This window comes from Falco punctatus (assembly GCF_963210335.1).
Source record: "Falco punctatus genome assembly, chromosome: 3".
NCBI classification, from domain to species: Eukaryota; Metazoa; Chordata; class Aves; order Falconiformes; family Falconidae; genus Falco; species Falco punctatus.
The window spans coordinates 102431639-102458196 of record NC_137582.1 but is presented as its reverse complement, the minus strand read 5'-3'; the positions used below and the strand labels follow the sequence as shown (position 1 = coordinate 102458196).

The window sequence follows — 26558 nt, the reverse complement described above, 5'->3', positions numbered from 1 at the left end:
AAATCTAAATAAATAAAATTACGTCTGCCTTCTCTCTCCAGAGCTGTATCAAATGAATTTTTTACAAATGAGAACAACAGCTACAAACTAATGCCTTTCAAGCCTCAGCAAAACTGAATTATTAAATCTGTCTGCCTATATCCTATTACAGCCTACTTATGAATACTTGATTTTATTTTGTATAATTGACAGCAGTTGTCAGGAAAGGAAGGTTTTAACGGCAATCAAATTAAGATCAACTGGTATAAGTGTCACAGTGAAGAGCCTGCACCAAGTGTTGATGAATTAATTGATGGGTCACCGGGAAACAGGGCACGTGGAGCTGTGGTGTCATAAACAGCTATATATTGTCTGGTAATATTACCAGCCTCCCTGCTTTAAGTCAAAAGCACTAAAAGAGATGGGTTACTACAATATATCCAACAAAAGAAAAACGGACTTTGACTTCGCACACCTAATACCAGATCATTTACGAACAATTTAATTTTTAAATCATTTATATTACTTAAGTGACTATGTGCATGAAAATTTTAAGCTGATGACAAGATGAATAGCAGCACTAAGATGACATATTGGAATACAGAGTTTCATTTACCACTATAACAAGAAGCTTTCAATTATGCTAGTATCTAAGGAGGAAAGAAGCCAAGACACCTGAAACATCCCGAACATTTAAGCAACAATGCTTTCACATAGGATGCAATCGAAAAGTGTAGTGGCATTCATACAGGACTGATTAAATTAGTTTTAAAGCATTACTTTCTCTTAAGACCATGAAAGAACTGTGTGTACTTGAGATATTTGATCTGAATTAAGAAACCGATGAAGCAATTGATTAATTGGAATTTAAGCCATGAGTCACTGGATCCATCAACAGATTCATTTACATTCTAAACAATCAGCTGATGGTCTTATAGGATACCATGTATTAATACACAGTCAATATGATACCCCCAAACTCATCACAGTTCCTTATTGACAAGCACACAGATGCTTTTAATCCAAGCTTGATCACACTGCATCTTCTTTGAATTGCTGTATTGATTCAGCATGCTTTAAGAATTTTTATATCTCTTTTTATTAAAAACATTATGGAATTCTCATATATAGTAAACAATGTTCCAAGTTTTTTAAAAAAAGCATCTACATTCATATTCACATTCTCAAATTTTAACTTACTGATTTATATTATTTTGAGATATACAGAAGGATATTCAAAAGCATTAATTTATCTTTTCTATTTGATTCATCACTCTGCTTCATTATTCTTCTGATGTATACTAGTAATCTTTTTGGAGAAATGCAGCGATACAGGATAAAAGGTAACGTGAATTATTCACATCTTCAGTTTAATGACAAAATAAAAGCTCAGAATGCTTAGAACACTCAAAAAGTTCTCACTTTTCAGATCAAAACAGGTAAAGGAGGCCCCAGTACCACTATATAATGGGATGGAAATCAGTACTGTACTTGGCAGATGTCAGTTCTACCATCACGTTTTATACAAACATCAGAATATTTTTCACTGGCACTACTCCCTGTTTGTGCATCTGCTAATCTGCTATTCTGCTTGTTTTTTAACATTTAGAACTGCAGTAACCTACGGTGATCTGTCATGATCCAAACATATCGCCTGATTAATATCCAAGAATCTGAGGGTATTTTACGCCTTGCTTATTCATTTCTAAACTAATTTTGCGCACATCTTCGATTTATTAGTCATATTTACTATGTGTGTTAGTATTAGAAGCATGCTTCTCAACAAGCAGTAGATGGCACATCTTCCTTCAAATGAATCAAGGATGAAAATATTTTCCAGGAGGAGTAATTGCAACACAGCAGGAGAAAATTCCTACCTAGCATAACCTACTACATCAACCTAATTTCACTGAGATTACAGACCACTCTGACACAAATTATGCTGCACGTCCAGATAGGTGAGAGGGATGAAACTGAACCTTTTGCAGCCAGAGAGGTTACAGCCTTCACACAAAATTGGCTCCACTGCAAACCATTTTAAGGTCAAACTAAAACAGGAAAATTGTCTAAAATGGATGCTATTCCATGAACATCATTTTTTTTGCCATCATTATTTGAATCATTATTCTGGTCTAAGTCCCGAGTTGAGCTGGCATTTTCCATTTCTCTGTCCTTAACACATAATGCTCATTTGGCCCTCACAGGGAAACATTCTGGTTTACAAATGGAAAGTTGGTTCTTATTTAAAAGGGATTATGAGAACTATTCTAAGTGCAAGTACTGCATGTGTGCTTAAAGATTCAGTAGGATCCTTCTTACAATGTACAGTCAGATATGCAATAGTTGTATTATACAGGAAAATCATTAAATTGCTGCTTATTGTAACAGAAATGGCATCAGGAATTGGGATTTTTAAACTAGCTTTTTTATTTTTCAGCCTTAAATTTCAGTAGGAAAAAATCGTAATCAGTTCAATCAATTTTCTGATCCTAATGCAAAGCACACACTAACACTGATGCCCTAAGCAGGGGTGCAAAACTGTCAAAATATTTTAAGAATATTGACTAAACAGGGTGCCTGACTTGAGAGCTCTGACAGCAGAGCAGAACTCGCTCTCCCCATCAGCCTCCCTAGTGCAGTTACATATTTCTGAGGACAAACTACACAGAAAAATACATATGCACATACACCTCAAAGTGTGCTTCTAGCTGACTTAAGGAGCATTTTGCCTCGATGAAAGCAGAGCTTACAAGCAAAGGGAGGTGGCTGTGAGAAGGGTATGGCCCAATATACCAGCACCCACTGAAAGCACCTTTAGTCTCAAAGGTGTCAGCAGCAGCCACAGGCATCAACTTGAAGAACATACCATTAACTAAATTAGGGGGACAAGAATCTTGGTATCTCATAAAGCTTAAACACAGAAAAGTACAAGTCAAAGGAGTTGACAAAGCCTTCAGATTACAACAGGCACATGAAAAACAAGAGGATAAATCTTTGGTTAAAAGTTTAGCAGGAAAAGCACATTCCCCTTCACCAAGCAGGAGCCTTAGGAAGAAGCAACAGACCCAGCTACCAAGATTTATCACTGGACTTCATGCCAGCAAAAAGCAGAGGATTTCTATTTTTTCCAGTTTCTTTTGACCTGACAGACAGAGGAAGGCTGTGTAAAGCTACACGGACACCTCCGATCAGAACTGTAACTGACAAAGTGAAATATTTTGGGTAAATCTCATACTCTTCATGTGCACCAAGAGCAACGACAGCGTGGCAAGATGGGCCGTAGCCCTTGCATGGAGAACCCAGCACCACCCTCAGCTGCGGACTCCTGACAAGGCAGGAGCAGAAGTTAACACCTTACTCCACGTGAGGTTTTCTACCACTGGAACGCAAGCTGCCAGAGTACGGCACTACAGGTCTGCCCAGCTCCACTCCACGGCCAGCCAGGCACACGCCTCGCGCCCCATGTGGGAGCCAGAATCAGATTAACTTGTGCCAGCCACTCTTTCCTTATGGATCCATTCAGATTGATTTGAAGATAATGTCTAAAATTTTACTGAGTTAACTTTAAAACAACTGCAAGATCACTCCTAATTAGGCCTGATAATCAGAACTTGATAGGTTATGCAGAAATTCCTTTTTCACAATAAAAATGAGGAACAGCAAGAGACATTTTCTGGTTAGAATCATCAAGTTAACAATAACAGCTCGCCTAGGAAAGCCTTCAAGTAAGAAAAGAAAAAGCCCCACCAAAATTAAACAATCCAACAGAAGAAAAAGGTGACGGTATCTTTAGAAAAAAAATGTAATGCATGGCATCAATCTTACGAATAGATACTTCAAAGGTAACAGACTGCTGCTACGCAGGAATTCTTGAACCTAACTTCTGCAAGAGTAATTTGTCTTTTATTTCCAAAGCCTTTGACAACATGCCCGGAGTCTCTCAGTTTGTTTGCCTGACTTGTCCTACCTCTGAAATCCGCTTTGCTGATTCTCACCTCCAGCTTTTCTAAGCTGTTTCCCAAAACTGGGGAAATTCTTTGGGATTTCAAGATAGTCAGACTGCTGCTCCAGGCAAGACACCAAAAGCCCTGAAATTCTGGGGAAATGCATTATCACTAGATAGTGGGAACAGCCAAATTTACGCCTAACACAATACACAGCCTCCTTACAGAGCAACTTTTTCAACTCCTGCTAGTCTTTTTTCTTTCTTCTAAATGAAAATAAATAGTAAAATACTACTTTGTTACTGCTTATTTTGCTGCCAATATACTCAAACACATGCATTGTGCTCATCATCCAAGTATGCACAGAAAATAAAACAAAATGATTATGGAATGAAATATATGATCAAGTCTTCTAATAACATTTTACTGTGTAATTTTACATCAGTAATAGAGAGACAGTAATACTATTAGGAGCTTAAAGCCTGCTGAGACCTCCTCTTTCCACCACATAACCACCACACTATCTGACTAGATCTTAAAGAAGTAGCTGATCACATAGAATAAATATTGCTCAGTGGCTTAAAGTGGATACCAAAACATTTCAATCCCGAGTTAAATCAAATGTTCAAAACTGAATAGGAACTCATAGTACAGAAACAGATTAAAGTAGTTTGGACAGATTGTTGACAGCTACTTATGCCCTGAAGATAAACTTTTATCTGGCCATATGTGCAAAACCTAACTCTAGTAATTTATCATTCTCTATAGCAATAGATTTGCAAAGCATTTGAGTTCCCAGACAGGTAGGTTTTATAATGCTTGTTTTCTAAACATAATAGAAAATTCTAGAACATGTGTCAAATGCAACTCCTTCAGACTTATTATTCTGTGGTAGTTGGTTTAATAAAGCGATAAAAAAGCAACATCGTTTGTGCAACTGAATGCCAACTTGACATTTTTATCTCTGGTTTGATTTTCAAATATCTGAAGTTCCAGCGCAGGCTGGGGCCCAAACAATTAAGTTGCTTGTAGAACACTTATCCTTAAGTGTCCAGAATAAACAGATACAACTTGCATCAACTCTTCTATATTTTCATCCGCAGTGAGTTTGGGTTTGTATTAAGGCACAAATGTTCTGCTAAAACTTGCCTTTTCAGAGCAACAAAACCAGACCCTTCAAAGCAGGAAAACACACTTGTCAGCACAACACTCTCCTCCTGTAGAGAACTGCTTAAGAATTCATAATTTTCAAATTCACTCCTTTCTTTAATTAGCAGACTTTGCTTGAGAAGGTACACTCTGGAGTAAGTCTTTACTAGTTTACTCAGAGCTCCTTCCAACAGCAAATCAAGCTGTATGATTGATGACTTAACCTGTACTCGCACTGCATAGTTTATGCCAGTAAAACCGTTAAATTTTTTTAAAAAACATCACATCTAAGGCAGTTATATTGCTACAGAAACGAACTGCTACAAAGCCTCAAAAGAAAAAGTGTTTTCCTGGTTTATTCTCACATTTTACTCATACCATTGTTGTTAAAAGTAATTACAAGTAAAGGATCCTGAAAACTCCTAACTAGAAATTTTAATACAAGTGAGATTGCTCTTCTTATTATAATTCTGAAAAACATAAACATGTTTACAGCTAGTAATTTATGCCTAAGTAAATACACCGTTTTTAAGGAGTTTTGTATGTGAAATTCAAGAAACTGATCTATGCAATGGGGAATGGCCAGAAGGACCTCAACAGACCAGAGACACAGGCTGACAAGAGCCAGGGGGTGCAAAATCCTGCATCTGGCAAGGAACCTGGGTCCAACCTCAACCATTTTGCGATTCTGAGATACCACCTACAGTACTCACATAGAAGACCAAAACAATGTAACATGGGCCTGAAAAATACCAGCTGCAACAACTGTGCAAGTGGAATTACCTTGCAAGGAATTACAGGTTCTTCACAATCAAAGGACTGTGAGAATTTGTAAATGATTTCCCATTTCCCCACTGCTTCCATTGCACAGCTGTAGTGATAGACATCCAGTACTTTGGAATGTCCACACCAGTAATTTACTATATACTGGATTTAAAGACCTACAGCAACAAAACTGTTTGATGATGACGATTTGTGCATTACAGCAAGCTTGACAGCAGTGGAACCAATCGGCTCTCTCTAGAGTATCACCTCTAAGAATAAAAAATAAAAATAATTAAATCTTCTGCCAATTTGGTAGCTGCTGAGGTGTCTACAGCAGCTGATGTACTAAATTTTGTCCCATGAATAGTAAGAATCTGAGGTTTATGGAAGTGGGTAAATGAAAAGTTTGAAGGAAAAAAACTAATTAAGCTTTATTAATTCTTTCCTGACACTGCAGCCATCCTATTAAATTTGTATTCCTCTCATTTTCACATTTGGAAGTTAGCAGAACGCAAATATTCCAGAGATGTCAAGTCTTAGGAAGACATGCACCAGATTGTCACAAGGGACCAGTTCCAGTTCATGTCAGAACATCTGACCTGGACCAGAAGCCGATCACTGAACCAAGGCACAGCCAGGGCACCAACACAAGGATTTTAGCCTAGAGAAGGAGGGTTCATCTTTGAATGTTTTCTTCTTTTACAAACATAGTACTTTGACAACACTCCCGTACCACTGAAGTCATTAACACCCCTGCTTCAGTTGGCAGTTCCTGTGGACAATTATACCGTGATACAACAATATCTGCAATGCCCTGTCTGGCTTTTCACCTGCGATTGAGATGGCACATAGACAAATAAAATGTAAAGAGCATGCCAAGCAATTTTTCAAAGAACCTCAAAACTATGGTAGAGGCCACTTAGCATCTAGCTTAATTTCAGTAAGGGAGTTTCCATTTTTTTGTGCATTTCTGTATTTGCATAACAGCTTTCCACTAAGGTAGTCAGCTGGTTTCGGCATGATGCCTGCTTGCACACCAAATTATAATCTGTAACACATCTTTGTTTGGACCTGGCTTAGCATGAACACTTCCTTTAATCTGGTTAAAGGGTGAAAATGGGACAAATCTTTCAAATTGCTTGTCATGCCTACCATATATAATGAGCAAAACCAAGATTCCACCTTAACCTTTCCCCTCCTGCCCCTTTTTCAATATATATAAAACCAAGACATTATTCCAGAGGAGTTTTGCTCTTAATTTTTTCTTTTATCTTTTTTACATTTTTATTTATTTTGGAAGCCAGTAGATATTTTGTGGAAACCTCTGTTACACAGGGAGACTGACAGCAGCAAAGAATTCATATCCGACAAGTGATTTCCACCAGCTCCGTCCCCCTGGGAAGTAATCATAACTCTAAACTCAAACCAGTCATTTAGCCATCTCCATCCATGCACAAAAGGAATACCAATGTTACGGACTGTCAAACATGAATACAAAACAAAGACCCACCTCCACTGGTCTTTAGGCTAACTTTTCTAGAAGTCTGATTAAAAAAAAACATAGGTATCTTAGAAATTAAGATACAAGTACACAATTAGCATCAACCATTATATCAGATTATTTGAAGATATTCTAGCTAAAAGACAATATATCTGATAAAGCAGGAGTGGGAAAAAAAAAGAAGTATCTAATAAGAATTAAGTTTTATCAGAATAAGCTTGATCCCCTGAAGTTTACCTTCCGCTATGTAGAGTTAGTAAGTATCCCCAAAGCAACATTCCTAAAAGTGCATTTGGGGTGTGGGTGGGAATAGAAGGGGAGGAAAACAAGCACACACCACTGTCTCACTTTTTCTAGGGTCCCATACTTGTGTGCAAAGAAGCCAGAATAGTTTTAGGCTGAAGTGTGTAAACTACCCATTTGTAACTCAAACTGCTTCTTTTTCGACTGAAGATATAGGACATAGCAGTGCTGCAGACTACGTTAATGTGGAGTATAACTATTGAAGTTGGAAAACAGTACTTTGCCCCAAAAGAAGCTTACAGGGGCGTTGGATTTTAAGATTTGTTCAAACTCTTCAGTTTACTCTTTACAGATTTATAGTAACAAGTTATAGTTAAGCTGTTTTATTGCACAGAAGATAAAATAAAATTACATATAGAACATAAAAGCATGCAAAAACTAATGTGTTTTACAAACCACTTAAAGTGCCAACTATAAATTAAACCATAAATCAGTCAAAACTGCAACATCCAGGAAGAAACAATTACAGATGTAAGTGTTCACTCTTTAGTCAAAAACCAATTACTGCCATATGCTTGAAGTTCAGGCGATTATTTTTTTGTGGGGGTTTTTGTTTTTAAAGAAGTGCAACACCAATATAACTAGTTAACCTGCTGCATGCTTACAGAAAGTGCATTTTCAATGTTAAAAACCACATTCCACGTGTAGCGGAAGCATACATAAAATTAGTATCAGAACTCCGGAAGATTTCACTCAATTTGCTCTTTACTCACATTATAATGAATATTTACACAGTAGGTACACAACTCTTTCAAAGTGCTCACAAGGGTTTTTTTAATATCAGTTATGGAAAGTCTATTGTTACAACTATAAACTTTTTTAATAAGTAGCTTTATTTTCTAGATAGCAAATTAATGGAACTTCTTACAGGAGAATTTTAATTATGATGTTCTGAGAAAGCTGACTGCAGTAGACTTAAACAGTGAATGCAGAAAAAGACTTGATGAATTTTATTTTCAAAATGTTTTTCTTCACACATTTGACAGAGATCCATCCTGCTCACCTACCCCAGACTATATCTTGACAAAGAGACAGTTTAACTTATATTAACTGTGGTCCTTCAAGATGCACTAGTCAGGTGTATGGCAGCCAAGACCCAGAGGTATCCCCTGCAGCTCCGTTTCTGGCCTGGCCTGTTCCCTGCCAACCACACGTGTGCCCCGTCCTTCAACCAACAGTCCTACAGGGGAGGGAGACTGCACAGCACCTTACAACCTCACACCCCGAATCCAGGAATTTAAGAATTAACAGGGAGGACAACATGCTAGAGTGCAGATGTGCAAAATACCTAATTGAAGAACTTGTTTTGTTGCAAGCCAGGCAACCATCTCAACTTGTTCGTGGTCATTTATTCCAGCAGTGAAAACACACGCGATTTAAACTGCTGCAAGGACACTAATTAAGGACAGCAAGCCAGCTCTCGCAAGACGAACAGCTCTTGATGCTCCTACAGCAGCAAACACTGCCCAACATTATATGCCGAGTTCCCTACACATTTCCACTGCGTGCACATCCCTTAAAGAAATTACAACTGATACACACCCCGCTGGAGTGGATGATGATCGCCTCCAGATGCCTAGATACAGAACACCTAATCCCATGTAGCTAGTAAAGGCTATGAAAGTGTTGGATCAACACCCATTGACCTTCTACTGCTTACACATTGCATGCAAGTGGCCTAGTTTAAAGTAATTCTACAGATGCAGAAATCCTCCTGCTTTACTAGGAGGTATGATTTCAGCTGAAGCAGTTTCTGGGTCAGCAGGAAAAGATGACATTGTAAGTAGCCCAAAAAGAAATATTATCAATCCTTGTATGATCATGCTGGATTCAAGAGATTTGAGTTGCCAGAAGCATTAAGCATTTTAATAAAATGCAGTACTGTGGGAGGGAGTAAAAAGAAAAGCTCATGTGCCCTGAACCAGAGGGTGATTAAACAAGATGGAGATTATATATAGACTATTAGGAAACTTTGTCAGTCCAGACCAGTTATAAATGATCTAGTGCATCTAATCAGCATTTGAAAGTCATCAGCAAGACACAGTAACAACAGAGTAATTTCTTCTTCTGTTCGCAAATATATAGCCTACAGAACACCACCAGAGCTATCAGAAGCATTTTTGTCTTCTCTCTCGAAGTGTGTCTACAAATTTAGCCTTTTATCTGAAATATATGATTGAACTCCCGCGCCACAGTGAAGTACCAAGTGCCACGAATACAGTATCATAGCTATTACCTTTGTGAAATTTAGTGCTGTCTGACAAACACCAGACAGAGCTTCAGGATCTGAAGAGAAATGGTAATATAAAGGAGGGAAACTCATTTGAGTTATATGGGGGGCATCCAATAGTAATTTCTAAACTTTAATCAAAACAGCTATAATTTATAAGGTTCCTATAAAGGAAATATTTGTTTCTCAAAGATTAAGAGTACTCCCCTATCACCACGTAAAGAGAAATACAGCTAACAAGGAGAACTTTTCTTTCCCTCAAGAAAATTGTTGTTTAGCATTTTTTTACTGAACAAAGGAATGTAAGGTTTTTCTAAAAAAAAAAAAAAAAATCACTTATTTCAGGTGTTTAGATAATTTTAGTAGGTATTTTAAAAAACGATTTTTAGTCATTTTAGTAGGTTCATAGTTCTTTTCAATTTAGTAACTGAAATACAATCAAATGACATTTAAATGCATATTGCAAGATAATAATTAGTCATAAATAAAATACTGTCAAAGTCATATTAAACAAGTACAGTCTTTCAAATATAAAGTATCTCTAGCTTTGCCTAAGCATTTTGTTATAACAATTCATAAAAATCATCTATTTAGAGGAACATATCTATAAAGGTCTCATTCACACTGAGACTTCTCCTGTTTCACAGCCCAAGCACACCGTACCTCTCACGAATGGACCCTCTCCCATTCACCTGATGAAGGTGGATCTCCCCACAGTGCACAATCTAGAATTTTACTGCAACCACAAGCTTATCACACTACCAATGTGAATTATCAAAACATACCCGTTTTTTCCGAAGTTCTGAGAAACACCATGTCCGATGGGATTCGTTGGTTCTGAGGAGAGGGGGGAAAAAAAAGGGATATTTTTTGTAAGTAGGAAAAAAAAAAAGTTAATTCCAATCAAACGTCCAGTAAGATCTATCAACAAAAGGTCACACTTGGATTGAAACTCAATTAAAATAGGATTTCTCATAGTACTTTACATTCAGCATTTGCAATTCAGAAATCAATATTTTCGAAAAATTATACAATAAGCAAACAACAGCTAATCCTTTCAGATGCTCTTTATAAGTGAATCATAAATACCTGAAAAACTACAACAGGTTTACATTTTCTTGACTGAAAACGGTAGTTCAAGCGTAGGAATATCTAACTGAAATATTTTTTAAATAATTTCACTGAGCAAGACACTGACACTCAGGTAGCACATATAATAGAAAAAACAGTGAAATTTGAAACATCTGTCTTGGCACTTGAGTTGCAAACGTTATGTACACCAAGTATCCTCCTCTTTCCCAACCCACACAGACACAGAGGAAACAGCAAGCCACGGAACCGCATTTTCCTACCTCCCATAGCTATAAACCTCTCCTTCACAAAGACAAAAATTAATAGAAATTCTTCCTCAGTATCTGAGGCACAGAGCCGCATGCACAGCTCAATGCACCTGCACACAGTTCTGCCATTTCCCTCTCGAGCACCAAGCTACCTGTATCAAATATGTTTTCAGGTTTTGGTTGACCACAGAAAGGCCAACTGAAGCTTTTGCAGATTAAACAAAACAAACAATACTGTGCCCCCCTCCCCCCAACACTACCTGCGAGCAGCTACCCGTGTCCTTCACTCGCCCACCAGCTCCAGTTACACATTGCCAACACAGAGCTTAAGAATGGAAAACTGGGCTAAGTGAGAATAACCAACATGTCAAAACCTGAAAGAGACACAGGACTGGAAAGGAAAAAAGTGACAGGCTAATTTGGCAGGGACTAGAGTGAACAGTGGACAGAAGGATGAGAAAGGGTAACAATGAACTGCAGCTTCTGCCATCACAACTGGGGTCCAGCGTGCCACATGCCTTGACACTGAAGCTGAACACAAAGACTCATCTGAATTTCATTTACAGGCTACCTTTAACCAATTAAGAAATCTCAGCAGATTATTAGCAATAGCATTACTAGTTTCATGCCAAGAAATACTTCCTAATGCTCATTTCAGATCCCTTGTTAAGAGGATATAATGCACAAACATTTTTCGCATAGAAAGTACCTCCATTTGAGAATAAATTTCAGGTTTTCCTGTTACACTTTGCTGCCTTGAAAGCCACTGCATACCTAAGGCTCATTTTTTATTTTTTTTTTAAGAGCTCAATTGTCTGAATAGAAAATAAATGTAGCTGACAAGGCCCACCACATGGCATAGACAAACCTCACAGATTTCAAAAACCTGACTAAATTTACGCAACATGAGGTGAAGAAGCAAGTTCAGCATATGAGCATTCCAAAACTGTGCAATTATTCCCTATTTCACACTTCGATTGTAACCAAACTGCAAAATTAATACAGCACTAATAATTCAACTGCGGGTCTATTTTACACAAACTACCAGCTACAGAAAACTGGTTAGTTATTTTACAAAGAAGAAACAGAGGTGAAGATGGGGTCAAGCTAACGTGAAAATTTCATTTCAAGACACGAAGCAACAGAACATCTCACATACTGAACACAGAATCCCACCTGCAAAATCCCCAATCACAATACTTTGATTCAGCGTATCAAAGTGGAAGATATGAATTCTATAGGTTATTACAAACATGTAACTGTCAAAGAAAAACATAACAGGTTCAAAATTATCTCTACATGAAATTCAAGTGCATTCAGCATGTAGCAGCTTTCAATGTATTTATCCCAACAGGAATCTAGGCAATAGCTCAGACCACAGCATCAGCAAACACACTTAAAAACCTCCTAGAAGAATCAAGACAAACACAGAGGAGTAGTTTTGTTCATCTGAGTCAAGCCAGTCCTCCATCTCAACATTTAAGGACATAACACTGCTATGAACAGAAAGAAACCCAGCACTTAGATCGGTTTGATTGGAAACCAGACACGTATTTTCTCATTTTTAACCCTTCTCCTTTTACTTTATTGAAGGCAGCATTTCCCCTTCATCACTGCACGTCAAATGAAAAAAAAAAAAATCTTAGATGTACACTCAGTCCCCTTCAATAAAACAGCTCAAAAAACATCTGTCAAGATAATTAGACAGTGCTTTGTATGATATTCAGTGTATGGGACCTTCAAAATACTATGCCTGACTATTCATAACAATCAGTTCAGAGAGGGAAAAAATTCACATTGTCTGACTCGTAATGGAGAATAAATTGTATTTATAGCAGGCACCACCACTGAAGCAGCTGACGTTTTTCCCCACATGTAATGCTGTACTCCAGCGTTTGCCTTAGTTCTCGAGAAGCCACACTCATACAGCAGTATTAGTTCTGACCACAAAACATCCTGAATACTGTAGGCAAAGTTTTCCATTACTCCAAAGAAATCTTCCCAAGATCAGCATGCCACAACAGTGCCATATGGAATAGCATGATCCCAATAGATCTGTTAAGAGTTCTGTGTTTTATGGGCTCAGCTTTCAAAACAAGATGATGTAAACTCTCTATATCTCTGGGAGGCAGGTCCCCCCTGACTCCCTGTAACACACTCTCAAGGACACCCATTCAGAAGTGGGACTGGAAGCAGCTACACCTGTATTCTCCATTGATGGAGAGGGAGTTCAGTACAGAGGGACCACGAGGGGCTACAGAGATGGTACTATCGCAAGCAGATGAGATGCCTGGAAAACACGCAAGTTTTGAAACAGTAGAAAATAGAAGCATGTTCTGGTTTACCTAAAAATCCTATGCAGGCACCAAAAAACCCTCCTCATACCTTAAAATTATGCATTTTCACGTATGGATACTTTCTGGTTTGCAGCAGTTTGCATTTATTTGGAAAAGCACAAAGAGTTAAAAATTCACGGGCTCGTTGTATGTCATTGGCATTCACCTTGAAGAGGCTGCTTCAGCTGCAACTCAGCTAGTACACTTTTTTTTTTAATCTTGCCTTATAACAGAAAATAAACATGTAGTGAAATTTAATATCCATCTTGAGCCCAGATTCACCCAGGAATATCTCATTCAGATTTGTAAAAAATGCAGTAAAAGCATTCACCTTAATATATATTTATTATGCACCTACTAGAGGAAAGGAAAAAAAAAAAAAAAAAGAGGAAAGGGAAAATGCAACTTCAAAATTAAATAAATCTTTCCTTAAATGACAATAACAATTAAACAGATACCCAGTCTTCATATAGATTAGCTATACATTTTTGCAGCTCCCCTGCCAGCTCTGACATAAATCCATTACACAAGTTTCAGGTTACTGGCTTCATGCCTACAAACTTCCAGTTACTTGTAAACAAGCTAACACACTGGACCAGCACCCAAAATTTTGCAAAAATATCGGTCAAATGATCTCATACTGAATTAAACAGAAGTTCTAATAATCCAAATGAGTTATCAGGTTTTTACAAATCATTACCAGCTTCCACAGAGACTGCACGTTTCACATTCAGTAAATGGAACATCCACCTGGTACTTGCTATTTAAGATTCAAACCTTTATGCCTGACCAAACAGGGCAGCATCATGGAATATATCTCAAGTCAGAAGGGAATCATAAGGATCGCTGAGCCCAACTCCCTGCTCCTCCCAGGGCTACCTACAACTCAACCATTTGACTAAGAGCATCGTGCAGTCACTATATCTGAACTCCGACAGGCTTGGTGCCATGACCGCTTTCCTGGGGAGGCTGTTCCAGTCCCCCACCAGCCCCTCAGTGAGGGACCTTTTGCTAACGCCCAGCCTGGACCTCCTCTGACCCACCTTCACACCACTCCCTCGTGTCCTGTCGCTGGTCACCAGCGAAAGGAGATCAGGACCTCCCCCTCTGCTGCCCACCTTGAGGAACCTGTAGACTGTTTTTCCTTCCTGTAAAATAATGTATGTTTTTCGGCATTAATATATATGAACATATCCTTCCATGTAGGAAAGGCTGGATGGAGACTGTCTTGTCTTTGCTGTCTCCCTCAGGAAAAAAAAAAAAAAAAAACAAAACCAAAAAACAAACAAAACCAAAACCACAACAGCATTTAAGACTGACATCTCATTTTTCATCAGGTTTGCCATAGTTTGGAAGTGGGCGGAAAGGCACTGCAGGAGTCCTAGATACCAGCACCCATTGTCACTGTCACTGCTGACACTGGAGAGCAAAGATCCCCCTGCAAAGACATACCTAGTCACTAGAAATGAGTGACTACACAGAAACAGATGGCAAGTATGCTACAAAAAAATCTTTAACACCTCATTATGAAGAAAATTAAGTTCTGTTGTACACAAACAGCAGCAATATGTCAATCATGTTAGCCCTCTCATGTCACATTTATCAAAGTGGAACAAGTTAAAATGACAACACATACAACTTCAAGCATTCAGAAACCCATGAAGAAACTATGTAATCTAGCTTCATCGCCATGGTAATTGAGAAATGTTTATTGATATATATACTGAAATGTGAATATATAAGTCAAGAAAATGACTTGAATACATTGTCTTGCTGAAGTCTGGGCGGATTTAGAGCTCCAGGAAAGGAGGTCTTCCACTTCTCTCTGTGTTTGTCTATGCTGCTGACTTACAGATTCATCCCTAGAGATCCAGCTGCGCCAAGCCAACGGCCAATGCAAGAGAAGTGGCTCCCCAGCTCCTGGGTTCCCGTGGCTCGCTCCAGGCCATTCTGCAGTACTAGCCAAATTGGAAAACAAGAAAACCCACAAATACACCTATACCTCCCTGCACCACAGGCTACAATCTTCACTTAAAAATTATAACTTCCAATAGTTTTCAAATTATTTTCATTTTTGTCATGTTATCATCATGAGAATGTTATTTACATAAGTTTCTCCAGCTCCCTAGTCAGTCTTTCAATGCCCCTACAGCTGCCTGTAGCTACAGACCCTCAGAATTTTGCACTTACTTTTTGTCCTTTCTTTTCCATTCATGTAACAAACCATATACTCTTCTCATGGACTAAAATATTCCTGATTGCTTCTGAGTTATAAATGGAAAACGCACTTCCCAACCGTCACCTTGCATTTGCATGCTGTGCATGCCAGCATCAGCTGCAATCCTTACAAATCTGGATTCATTTCACTTTACACCTGAGATTAAGAAAAAAGCAACTGCATTTCTTTTACAGCTCGAAGAAAAGCTCTTGAAGTTTTAAGATGAAGCATTACTGATCCACATTTTAAAACACTATTATTTTATGTTATATAAAAAATTATATAATGTTGTTATTAAATGTTATTAAGTGTGTTATTAATCATTAACTAAGTTTTACACCCTCTTCACATCCCCAAAATGTATACCAAACTGTCAACAAGCTACAGTGTCTAAATAACAGCAGCTGAACTCATCAACTCATCCCTTCAATTGTCTTATTCAGGAACATCACACAAACCTGTGCTCCCACTGGAAACTAAGAATGTATCTTAACCCAAGCCGAGGAGAACACCTAGGAAGTAGCACACCTGCTCGAGGCAGGGGACTGCTTTTCAGCTAGCATATACCAATGTCTTTTAGTTTTTAAGGACAGGCAATATTTCCTTCTGTTCAGGCCTCTTCCTGCCCTAGCGTTAGTGCATCACAAAATCTTCAGTTGAAACAATATGTCTATTACTTGGAATGAAACTGTTAAGCACATTGTAGTCACTTAAAGCTGCATTGAAATTAATCAGGCCTATTTAAAAAAAAAACAAAAACAAAACAATCAGAGGATATTCAAGGTTTAAATATAGAAAAACCTTTCACTTAAGTTGTTAGTACTTGTGATGCAGTCACTAGTTAACATATGGATCTTCAGCTCAAATGAGTCATTAATTTCACTACAGAAATGCTGTTGAAGCATCTTCCAGTCAAATACAATGTTAACTCGTTCCTCTGCCATTAGAGTGAGCAATTGAACATTTCACTCCCGACTGGTTCTTTGGCTTAGGAGTCATACTCTGAAATTGAAAATTGCTTGCTCCAACAAAATACATGTCTCAGTAGAAGCAGAAAACATTTAACATCATTAGACTGACGGCACCCCCAGCAAGGCCAAGAGGAAAGAAAGATCTGCTGGGGCAGGAGGGAGCTTGAAGACTAAATACAACATTCAAACAATGATATTCACCCTACTGAGATACTAAAGTAAAACCTTAATCCAGAAGAACTCTACTCATTATTTCCCTAAATCCTTAAACATTACTTTTTCTTCATTAGAAACCTCAGGTGCTCACAACATGATCTGTAAGCTGCTGCACATCATACTGAAATAGATGCTAATGACCTACCTCATACAAGACAGACCCAGTCACAACGTAATTCCCATTTTCCAAATTCAAGCATAATTCAACAGGCAGATGGACCTCTGTAAATTTCAGGGAAGGCAGATTACCTACGTAGTCAAGAGTCTTCCCTACACTCTACCACAATAAATTCCAGGTTTAGAGATTAAGGAGGCCCTGAAAAGTTTCCTAATAAAAAAAAAAAAATCAAAGCAAATATCTCATTCTCCTAAAAGATCTGGAATAGGCACCAGTGAGCAGGTGCAAGCTGACTCCAGCTGGACACTAAGATAGCAAGGTGTAAGGCAGAACAGATGGAAAGGCAAGGCATATTAGCACTGATCTTGTCTATGCTGGTACATGGCACTCAGACAGGCCCAAAGAGATAGCAGGTACAGACAGCAGACAAAAGAAAGGAAAAAGAAGAAAGAAATAGTACCAACTACATGAAAACAGATGAACTTCAAGCTGAAAGCAGCAAACCAAATGAGACTTGGGTATATATTGTACTTTCTTTGCACTAAAGAAGAAACAAAAGAAGGAAACAGAAGTTTTCCTAAACAAAGACAGGTTTCTTATATATGTCTGAAAAAAGGAAATAATCTCTATCCACTGACAATTCATGAGTTCTGCAAATTCTCCAAGTAAAAGAAAAGGTGTTAATAGATAAGAAAGCACAAAATCCATCAGGAGGCCATATTTGCTGAAGGATCTTCTTTTATCAAAAGTAATAAAAAGTAGTAAAACCATCAAGAAGTTTAGAAAAGCCTAGTCACTGCCTAGGTTCCACTAACAATTATTCTGCCAAGCTGCAACTTGCCATACAACACTTCAAACAAAGCTGCAGATACAAGCTTCAACTCGAGGTACCTCCTTGCAGCATCTCCATGGAGTAGCCCTCTAATACAAAGCGTGATGACAACCACTTACTGGCACCCAGAAAGAGTCATCTTTCCAGAATGAAGTGAAAAGTTTCCTCTGACAAGAAAAATTAAGATGACTTGCAAGGTCACAATAATTTCTTAGTAGCCCAGAGTGCCAACGGAAACAAGCAACATTGTCTATTACAACACTAACACAGAGGGGAACAGAGTTCACAGCTCTCACTCACCATTTGCAATCAAACGGGACAGCTTTTTCTTGTTTTTGAAAATAAAGTTTTCTATTATTTAATTATACATAATATTATATACATGTTATAATTATATAAATATACTTTAATATACTTATAAATAAAACTTATCCTTGAAGCCTTCAAGCGTAGAAAAACACTTACTTATTTGAGCATCAGAAGGAAGGTATCAGTAATCAGACAGCTTAGAACATTCAGCACAGCATGAGCCAGAGAATTTAAAACCAGCAATTGTACTCCACTAGATAAATTTAAGCATATACCAATTCATAAAATATAAGTGTTTACATTCAATTAGGCTTATAAATAATCCAAAAACAGACTTCCTTGAAGAGTCTCAAATAAAACTTGAACTAAAATACTAGCTAGTTAGTACTTCACAGATAAGTACCTTAATATACTTTTCTTCAGAAGATAATTAGCATGTTAATAATCTTTAGTCTCTAAAATATATTCAAAAAGTATCAACCTTTTCCACTATGATGAGGTCTCCAACTTGTATGTCTGAACTCTTAACTTGCACTTTACCTTAAAAGAAAGAAGAAATGTAATCAACTTAGGCAGACATCAATAAAGAGTCACAAGAATATAAATCCCAGAATGCAAGTTATACTTAAAGACATTACTGTTTGGTGAAAATGTTACAATTTATACAAAATGGATCTCTGATGAACACATTAATAAATAGATTTCATCTGTTTGAATAAATAATTCACTGGTTAATAAAAGTCTATAGTTTTGTAACCAGTTAGCTATTGTAGAAGTATTAAGAGAAAAAAACATGTGAGGAGGATGCTCAAGTCTGATCTATAGTATCAGTAACAGAGTTGTAAAATTGGACAAAAAGTCTTTCATGTCTCCTACTAGACAGCACTTCTATTTCTGACAAGCCAAGAGTGGTTAGGCTGGCAGCCATGGAGCACTCACACACAGGAGTTGTTCGTCACAGCCCAGTTACCAACAGGTAGCTTTGCTTGGCCACCGCAGTTACTTATGGAATTGGCACTGCCTGACACTTGCTGGCAATTACGGTGGGAAAGGTGAGTCTCACTGAAGTCAGAAGAAATGCTTGAAGATTTCATTTCAGAAAAGTAAAATAGCAAGAGCTGAAACAGGGTTTTCATTCTCTAGAGCTGCCCATTCAGTAACTGCTGTGAACAACTCATTCAAAAACACACACAGCACACATACCAATTTAATTTCTGTATGTTCTGTAGGGTATTAGTATTAAGACAAGTTTTAGCGTCCTTATTTGGTTAATGAATTTGACAAAAAACTGAGACAGAGAGGTTAAGCTACTGCCCAAAATGAGTTGTTGTTGATACTGTTAGAATTCAGGAGTTCTAGTCCCAGGTCCTCGCTGCAGCTCCAGAAAAAGTTGTTTCTCTGAACTAAAAACAACCAAAAAGACCCCCTTGCAAAAAACAAGTAATGACATAGGGATATCCTCATCCAAGATGTAACAGGTGATAAATTCAGAACCTGTTAACTCAGGATATAAGCACATACATATTTACATAGCCTGGTGAGCTGAAACACACACCCATACCACGTATCTTTTCCCATCAGAAACACTATCGTGATTCAAGTAGCAGGTATCTGATCAGCAGGAATCAGATGACAAGGATGTCAAAGCATGGTAAAGTGCTCAGGTATTAAATAAAAATCAGACTGAACTAACTAGAACTGAAGACCCACAAAAGCACAGGATGACCAGCAATCGGTATGGAGTTTAATAAAAAGTATTATAAATAGCAGATTTCTCAATATGCATTGTGTCATCTCTCAAAGTTATAATAAGGATAAAACAAAAACTAAGCTAGGTTCTAAATCCATGAGATCTCCTCCTTCTAACTCTCAATCAGCAGAGATCTGGCAGTTAACCTCAAAAAATTCCTATACTTACACATGTATTTGTCAAAGGCAGTAGGAGTAATTATTTTCAGTACTTGCTCTTCAAAATTGCATTTCATGCAACAGTTGTTTTAGGTTTAATTCAGTCAGTAAAAAAACGTATTCCTATGGCTAATTTTTAATACATTTTCCATAACATTACCATGTGTAAAATGTGCAATGTCAAGAGAAAAATCAGAACTTCTGTTTGGCATGTCTGCAAAGTTATTTCTGAAAGGCAGTCTTTGTTACTGATAATGATCTTTTTACACCAGTTCATTATTTCAGTTGCCAAACACACCTCCCCCCCAAATATACAACAAATCATATGTTCAGTCTGACTCCTAGCTCTGCCATAACACATTTTTGGAGGGTGAAGGGAGTAGCAGAAGATGAAGGTATAAAAAGCTGTAGCTAGAAGCATTAGCAGTTCTCTACAGGACTTTCAAGACGCCTATGGAAATGAGGTTAGTGTCAACCTCTCAACAATTATTTTTTTTTCCAATCTAAACCAAATAATACTAAAGCTCAACCACTAAAATAACAGTCTGATACCAAATCAACATATTTAATCTGCTTAACTGCATGAGCCTGTGAATTCTCTTTATAAATTCTCAAGTTTTGACTAGAGGTGAATAGTACATACCAAAAAACCATTATAATGTTTACTTTGCTTGCTATGTCTGTTAGCTTTACCAAAAGGCTAGCATTTCCTAGTTTATTTTCAATTACTCCATTAACTATTTTCAGCAGTTTATCAGTGTGATAACTAAGTCAATCAACTGATTATAGTAACAGGAGCACAAAAATCCTAGCATCAGCTGCATCAAGTCTCAGATCTACATCACCTCCGCAGTCATGTATGACCAAAACCATTCAGAAACACAAATCAAATGCAACTACTAGCAATTTTATCAACTTAACCAAATTTTCCACAGTCATGTTCTAACAGTATCTACAGTAAAGATCAAAAGACACTTAGTGTCAGAGGACAAGAGAAGGTAAAACGTTCATTTGCAACATGATGTAGGGCAGACAAAAAGCAAAGACTCCTGATGCTGAGCATACCAACAGGACCCCAGACTGCACCTCTGCCTGCACGCAGGCTAGCAACCTGGAAGTTTCACATTAGGAATTGAAAAGTTTCCTTATCAGACTGTTTTCTAGGTGGCTTAGTATGACACTGCTGAACACCATCCTTATCACACACTAATGTGCCTTGCTAGAGCACCCTGTGTATCCCCACACAAAAGGAAGGGGCCTGTGGCATACAAGACAATTCTACAATGAAGCTGAATGGCAGGACGTAGTCCATTAAAAACTAAATGGTAAAACATCACAGTAATTCAGAAAGTAGCTTAAAATTTTGAAAAGTCAACAAATAACACTTTCTTTTAGACTAGCAAAAATGAGAATCATTAGATACCATTTCAGAGAACATTAAAATAATGCTATACTACATCTTAGTGAAGATGCATTTAGAGAAAAACAAGACACTGAATGTTATTCACTGCATAAATTATTTTTGTAAACTATTTTTTCCTCTAAAACCATCTCCATAGCAAAATACTCTTCACCATCTGTGTAATTACCAATAAAAAGTCCAAAGCTGTCAGAAGTGGCTGCGCATCCAGACTTTATAGTCCACCACGGCGCAAGGCTTTCGCCTAAAGCAACATATAGAATTATGCAGAACTAGAACATTGAAACGTGTCTGTAGTAATTCATTATACTCCCAAGATAAAGCCTTTTGAAATTAACTGCAATGATTGGAAAAAACTAATAAATAGCTCATATGTGCTAACAAGTATTTCTCACAAAAAAATTAAGAACTAAAGTAAAGAAAATGTATCAGAAACGACTTCGTTTCTTTTTATTTAAGAGTATCTCCTACCTGAGTGCAAGCCACTCCTGAAACACCAGTGACTTCTGAGAGCAGCATTTCCAAATTCTTTACAATTTGATCGTACATCTTACCCATGGTACCTTTGAGTATGTCTGAAATCCTGCTTCTGGAGTTGGTAACAGAGCTTGTCTCTAACCCAGAAATACAACTCTTGAATGAAAGGAGTCAAGTATACACTGTATGAAAGTTCTACCTAGCATCTACCAGCCTTAGTTCTCAGCATAATTAGAATAATCATAATAAAATGTGGAGCTGGGGCAGGCAGCGGGCAAAAATTTCAAGCTACGGTGAGTCCAAGGTGAGGATGCTGACCTTTCAGCGCAAGTGCTGTCCTTCAGTCCTTTCAAACCCCAGCGCACATAGTGAACTGAGGTTAGTCTTTAATCACCAATATAAAACCCTAGAGACAAGCTTCCTTGCTCCTCTTCTCTGTGTACCATCTCCTCTTATGCGAAATGGAAAGCCTTCATCCCTTCTTACCCAATCTCCTGGATGCCATAAAAATGTGGAAGAAAACAGTCCCCTTGACATTTCCTCTCTTCTGGCCTCTTTTTGAAATTCTTTCTTACATTAAAATTTCAAGTTCTGTTTCTGCTGTTTCTTACTGCTTCCCTAATCAGATAGGTCAAATTGATACAATTCTTCAAAAACTTAACTGCTCCAAATCTTTTAAATACTAGGAATTAAGTCATTCGTAGGTTTGAAATATTGCAGGCAATAAAGACCTAATGCTGGACCTCTAGATTCAGAAATAAGATTGGCATTTTTTTATGCAGTGGCGTTTTAATAAGCAAAAGGACAGCTTGGTCTTCAGGAGCTGAAATTCTAGTAAGAGGTTTCAATACAGATTTCAAACAACTGCAGAAGAAAAATAGTACAATAATAAGACACTCTGACAAACATCTTACTTTAAAAGTTGCAGATAACATAGGTATAAATGATTGAAAACTGACCGCCTCTTGAAAGAGACCATTTTGCAATTTAAAAAAAGGTCAACCGAGATATAAACTCAGTAAGGTGGCATTTTAGGAACAAAGCAGCTCCTACTGCATAAACAGAACTTCAAAAGTAAAAAAATATAAAAAATTATAAAAATTCAAATCACTGTAGCTCTCAGACAGACTTCTCAATTCTCCAATTTTAAAGGAAAGATACTAGCTCTCACACTTTGTTCTTATCTATAGCAGTTATCGATAGTTTCTCAGCTTCACACAGTTTTGGCACATATTTTCAGCTTCACTACATTCTTAAAGACCCTTTAAGGATAAAGGAAAGGGGGTAGTCTTTCACATTTGAAGCTTGGATGGAATGATTTCATTAATCTCATCTCTCCTGACATTCATTTTTAGTTTTGCTTTGCAGGTTGCAAAGTGAGAGTTCTGCAATACTTTGAAAATCACGTTAAACATCCTGAGATGAAGTGACAGATCGTGCCCCTTCTGCCATTCACAGCCGTGACTACTGGATTTAGTTATTTTCTTCTTGATCTTTTTCCTCCAAGACTTCAGTAACGCTACGTGGGCAAACCTAACTAGGAAAGGCTCAGGGCAGGATTGCCAACTTCAAGAATGAGAAGGGAAAAAGAATTAAAACGGCTTTAAAACTGTATTACCCAATTGGCCTTTGGTAGCTTAGTGAATGAGATAATAGCCTGTTTATGAACTGGAGGTGATTCTTCTGCAGAACAGCAGCTTTTTTTGCACGGTCATTTAGCTCATCATACCTAAGTGCACGAGGCAAGAAGCCGCGTCGAATGTGTGATAGTCCCTTAGGAAGGGTAAACAGAAGTCCTCCCAAACCTGCATGCACAGGTCTAAAATTTTTTTCATTCCAGTTTCTGTTCTACAAAGGGATATGCAGGTGAGCTCCTCTGCAGCAGAAAAAGGCAGTTCAATTGACAGGATCTTCAATAGCAAGATAATTTCAATTCTACAAGCAGATACTCTTCCTCCCTCCAACTTTAACTTGCATACTCTATTAAGGACTTGCAGACTTTTATATGCAAAAAAGGAAAGTAGATTTTGCAACAAACATCTCAATAAAAAGATTAAGACAGCAGAACGCACGATAAACTGAACAACTGAAGTGACTCAATACCATAATCTAGGAAAGTATACCAGGGAAAAGCTTGATGTGAAAGATGTGGGGACAGGTACACTTGACTTGCTCACAAAAAAATTTGATACGTTTACTGGATTTGCATGTTTCATCGCTTGCCACAAAGGCTGAAAAAGTAGAAACCATTCAAACTCCACACGTAGCAGGCTCACCTTCTTGACAAGTGCAAAGCTACACACAAGAAATTCACCCAGGGATGACTGAAGACTGAGCCTGGACATGTTACATGACACACAAAACCTACGCAACACTGAATATGTCATGGATCAGAATTAGTCTATGGACATTAAGCTGGCCATTGCTGCCTAAGCACAATTAAGTAACACTTAAAACAAGTATCCCATACTCCCTTGATTTCTTGCTCACAACAGCTCATTATTACCAAAAAACCCTAAGACTTACTGATCAGAACAAATATTATTCAAGGTCTTTAATCACTGAAAAGACATTTTAAGTCTTCAATATGAAAATATGAATCAACCACCTTCAAAACACTGGTACCTCTTACACTAGCGACATGCAGGTCGTCAGACAACACTCACGTGTTTCACCTGGTTAGGGTTCATGAGGCTAAGGATGACTCCACAAAGTCAACACTATTAGACAGTCAAAGACTTCCTGATTTAAATCTATCTCAATGCTGTATAAAAAGATTTTAACTGCCAAATCAGCCTATCCAAACTATCTTTATACAAGTAATTAATCACAATTCAAACCCCAGTAGCTACTCTTGCTACAAATACATTTGTTTCCCTATGGTAAAGAAACAATTTTGCAAAGCGACTAACTAGAAGTGATTAAATTCTTACTTATATCTTCAATAAATGGAACAATTAAACAAAGTGTAATACTGAACCTTGCTAACTTTAAGTTCTCCTACTGTCCAATTGAAGCAAAGGCAACCTGCTTAACCTCTCTATGTCAGTTTCTCCATCTTTGAGATGGAAAAAATAACTATTTTGAAGAAAAAGACTAAAACCTACACAAGTCAAAAATCACTGAGGGGAAAAAAAAGAAAAGATGTTAGAGCAGTATAAAGTGCAGTTCCACTCTGAAAAGTGACTCTTTAAGAGTGGCATCGATTTTCAGACTTTTAATTAAATCAGTATCAAGTTTGTTCATTCACAAGTAACAAAGCCTTCTTTCTCCAAACCATTAGGCTGTAGGTCAGTATAGTAAGCCTAACTGAATTCTTCCACTTGTAGAGTACTGCCAATACTAAAAATCAGGTAGATTATATTGAAATTTATTTATAAATAAATAGTTTGCAGAAGTGTAGTAATTTATTGGTTTCCATAGATAAGTTTCTAAATCCTTCTCAAATCCTCTAAAAATCTTGGTCTAACTTTATCATAGCAGTAAGTCCCATTTTTTGCCTCAAAATGATACCTTTCAGTTTCAGAATGTCTTATTATGAAAGAACCCTATATTATGAAAAAGGTGCAAATTATCAGGTATTCATTATTTAATGTATGTATCTGTGGCAATTTTTAGTACAGCTTAACTCTGAGTGGGGACTGCAATAATATTTTCATTCTTAAAATTGGCCATAACTCAGAACATTGTTAGCTCGTAGATCACACCATCATCAACATGGGATTCAGAGTTCATTGTAAGCAGAGAGCTTGAATCTTTACTTCTGTGGAATATCATGGTCTTCAAAAACAAACCCCAAACACACACCACAAAACAGAACAAAACCCAAGTATGAATTCATGATGGCACTGACACCAAAACCCGAAAGTCAAATAGACATACACGGTTTTGGGTAAAAGCCAATCTCCTCTTTTTAAAAGGGGCATTTTTAAGGCATCTGTTGAACAAGTCACTGTTCCCTACATGTCAGTTCCTGGTATAACTGCTGGGCTTTACCTATATGCTATTTTTAAATTTCTATTCCCTATTTAGAAAACAGCTTCATCAAGGTGACAAAATCCTATTTTAATTTGACAACTTCTTTATTTCTAGGAGAAGCTGCAAAATGAAAAGTCCCTCAAATATAAATAACCTCATGAAATATTTCATGAAGAAGAAACCAGGATTCCAAAATTTCCACTTAAATGCCTTAGCAATTTACCAGAAACTCCAATATTAACTATAAACCAGTGAAAAAAGGAGCACAAAAGGGACCAAACTTAGCTCTTCAAAAAGCAAGTGTCAGTCTTAATATTTATGTCACATTGGGAACTATAAACTACACATGTGCTTCCAGAACTATCAATTTCAGATAGCTAACACTATTGCTGCATATGGTAGAATTGTACTACCTATTTCAGTGGCCTACCATAAGAGATCTAAAAAATTAATAAACCAACTAGCAGGATTACTTACAGCTTTGAAAGAAAAGCCATTAAGAGTCTATTTCTTTACAGACTGTATTAAAGACTGTAAAGATCTGGAGGCCAGCAATGCAACCCT

The 26558-nt window shown here is 37.5% G+C and overlaps 1 protein-coding gene across 2 annotated transcripts in view; it reads right to left on the bottom strand.

Annotated features, from left to right (window-relative positions):
* The window catches only part of ATP9B (ATPase phospholipid transporting 9B (putative)), a 167025-nt gene that overhangs the window by 105790 nt on the left and 34677 nt on the right, over nucleotides 1-26558 (bottom strand). For both annotated transcript variants that reach the window (XM_080380331.1, XM_080380332.1), the window contains exons 6-7: nucleotides 18693-18751; nucleotides 10657-10708 (exon numbers count right to left, since the gene is read on the bottom strand). In XM_080380331.1, the coding sequence (XP_080236457.1) occupies nucleotides 10657-10708; nucleotides 18693-18751 (111 nt within the window). The remainder of the gene's footprint in view (nucleotides 1-10656; nucleotides 10709-18692; nucleotides 18752-26558) is intronic.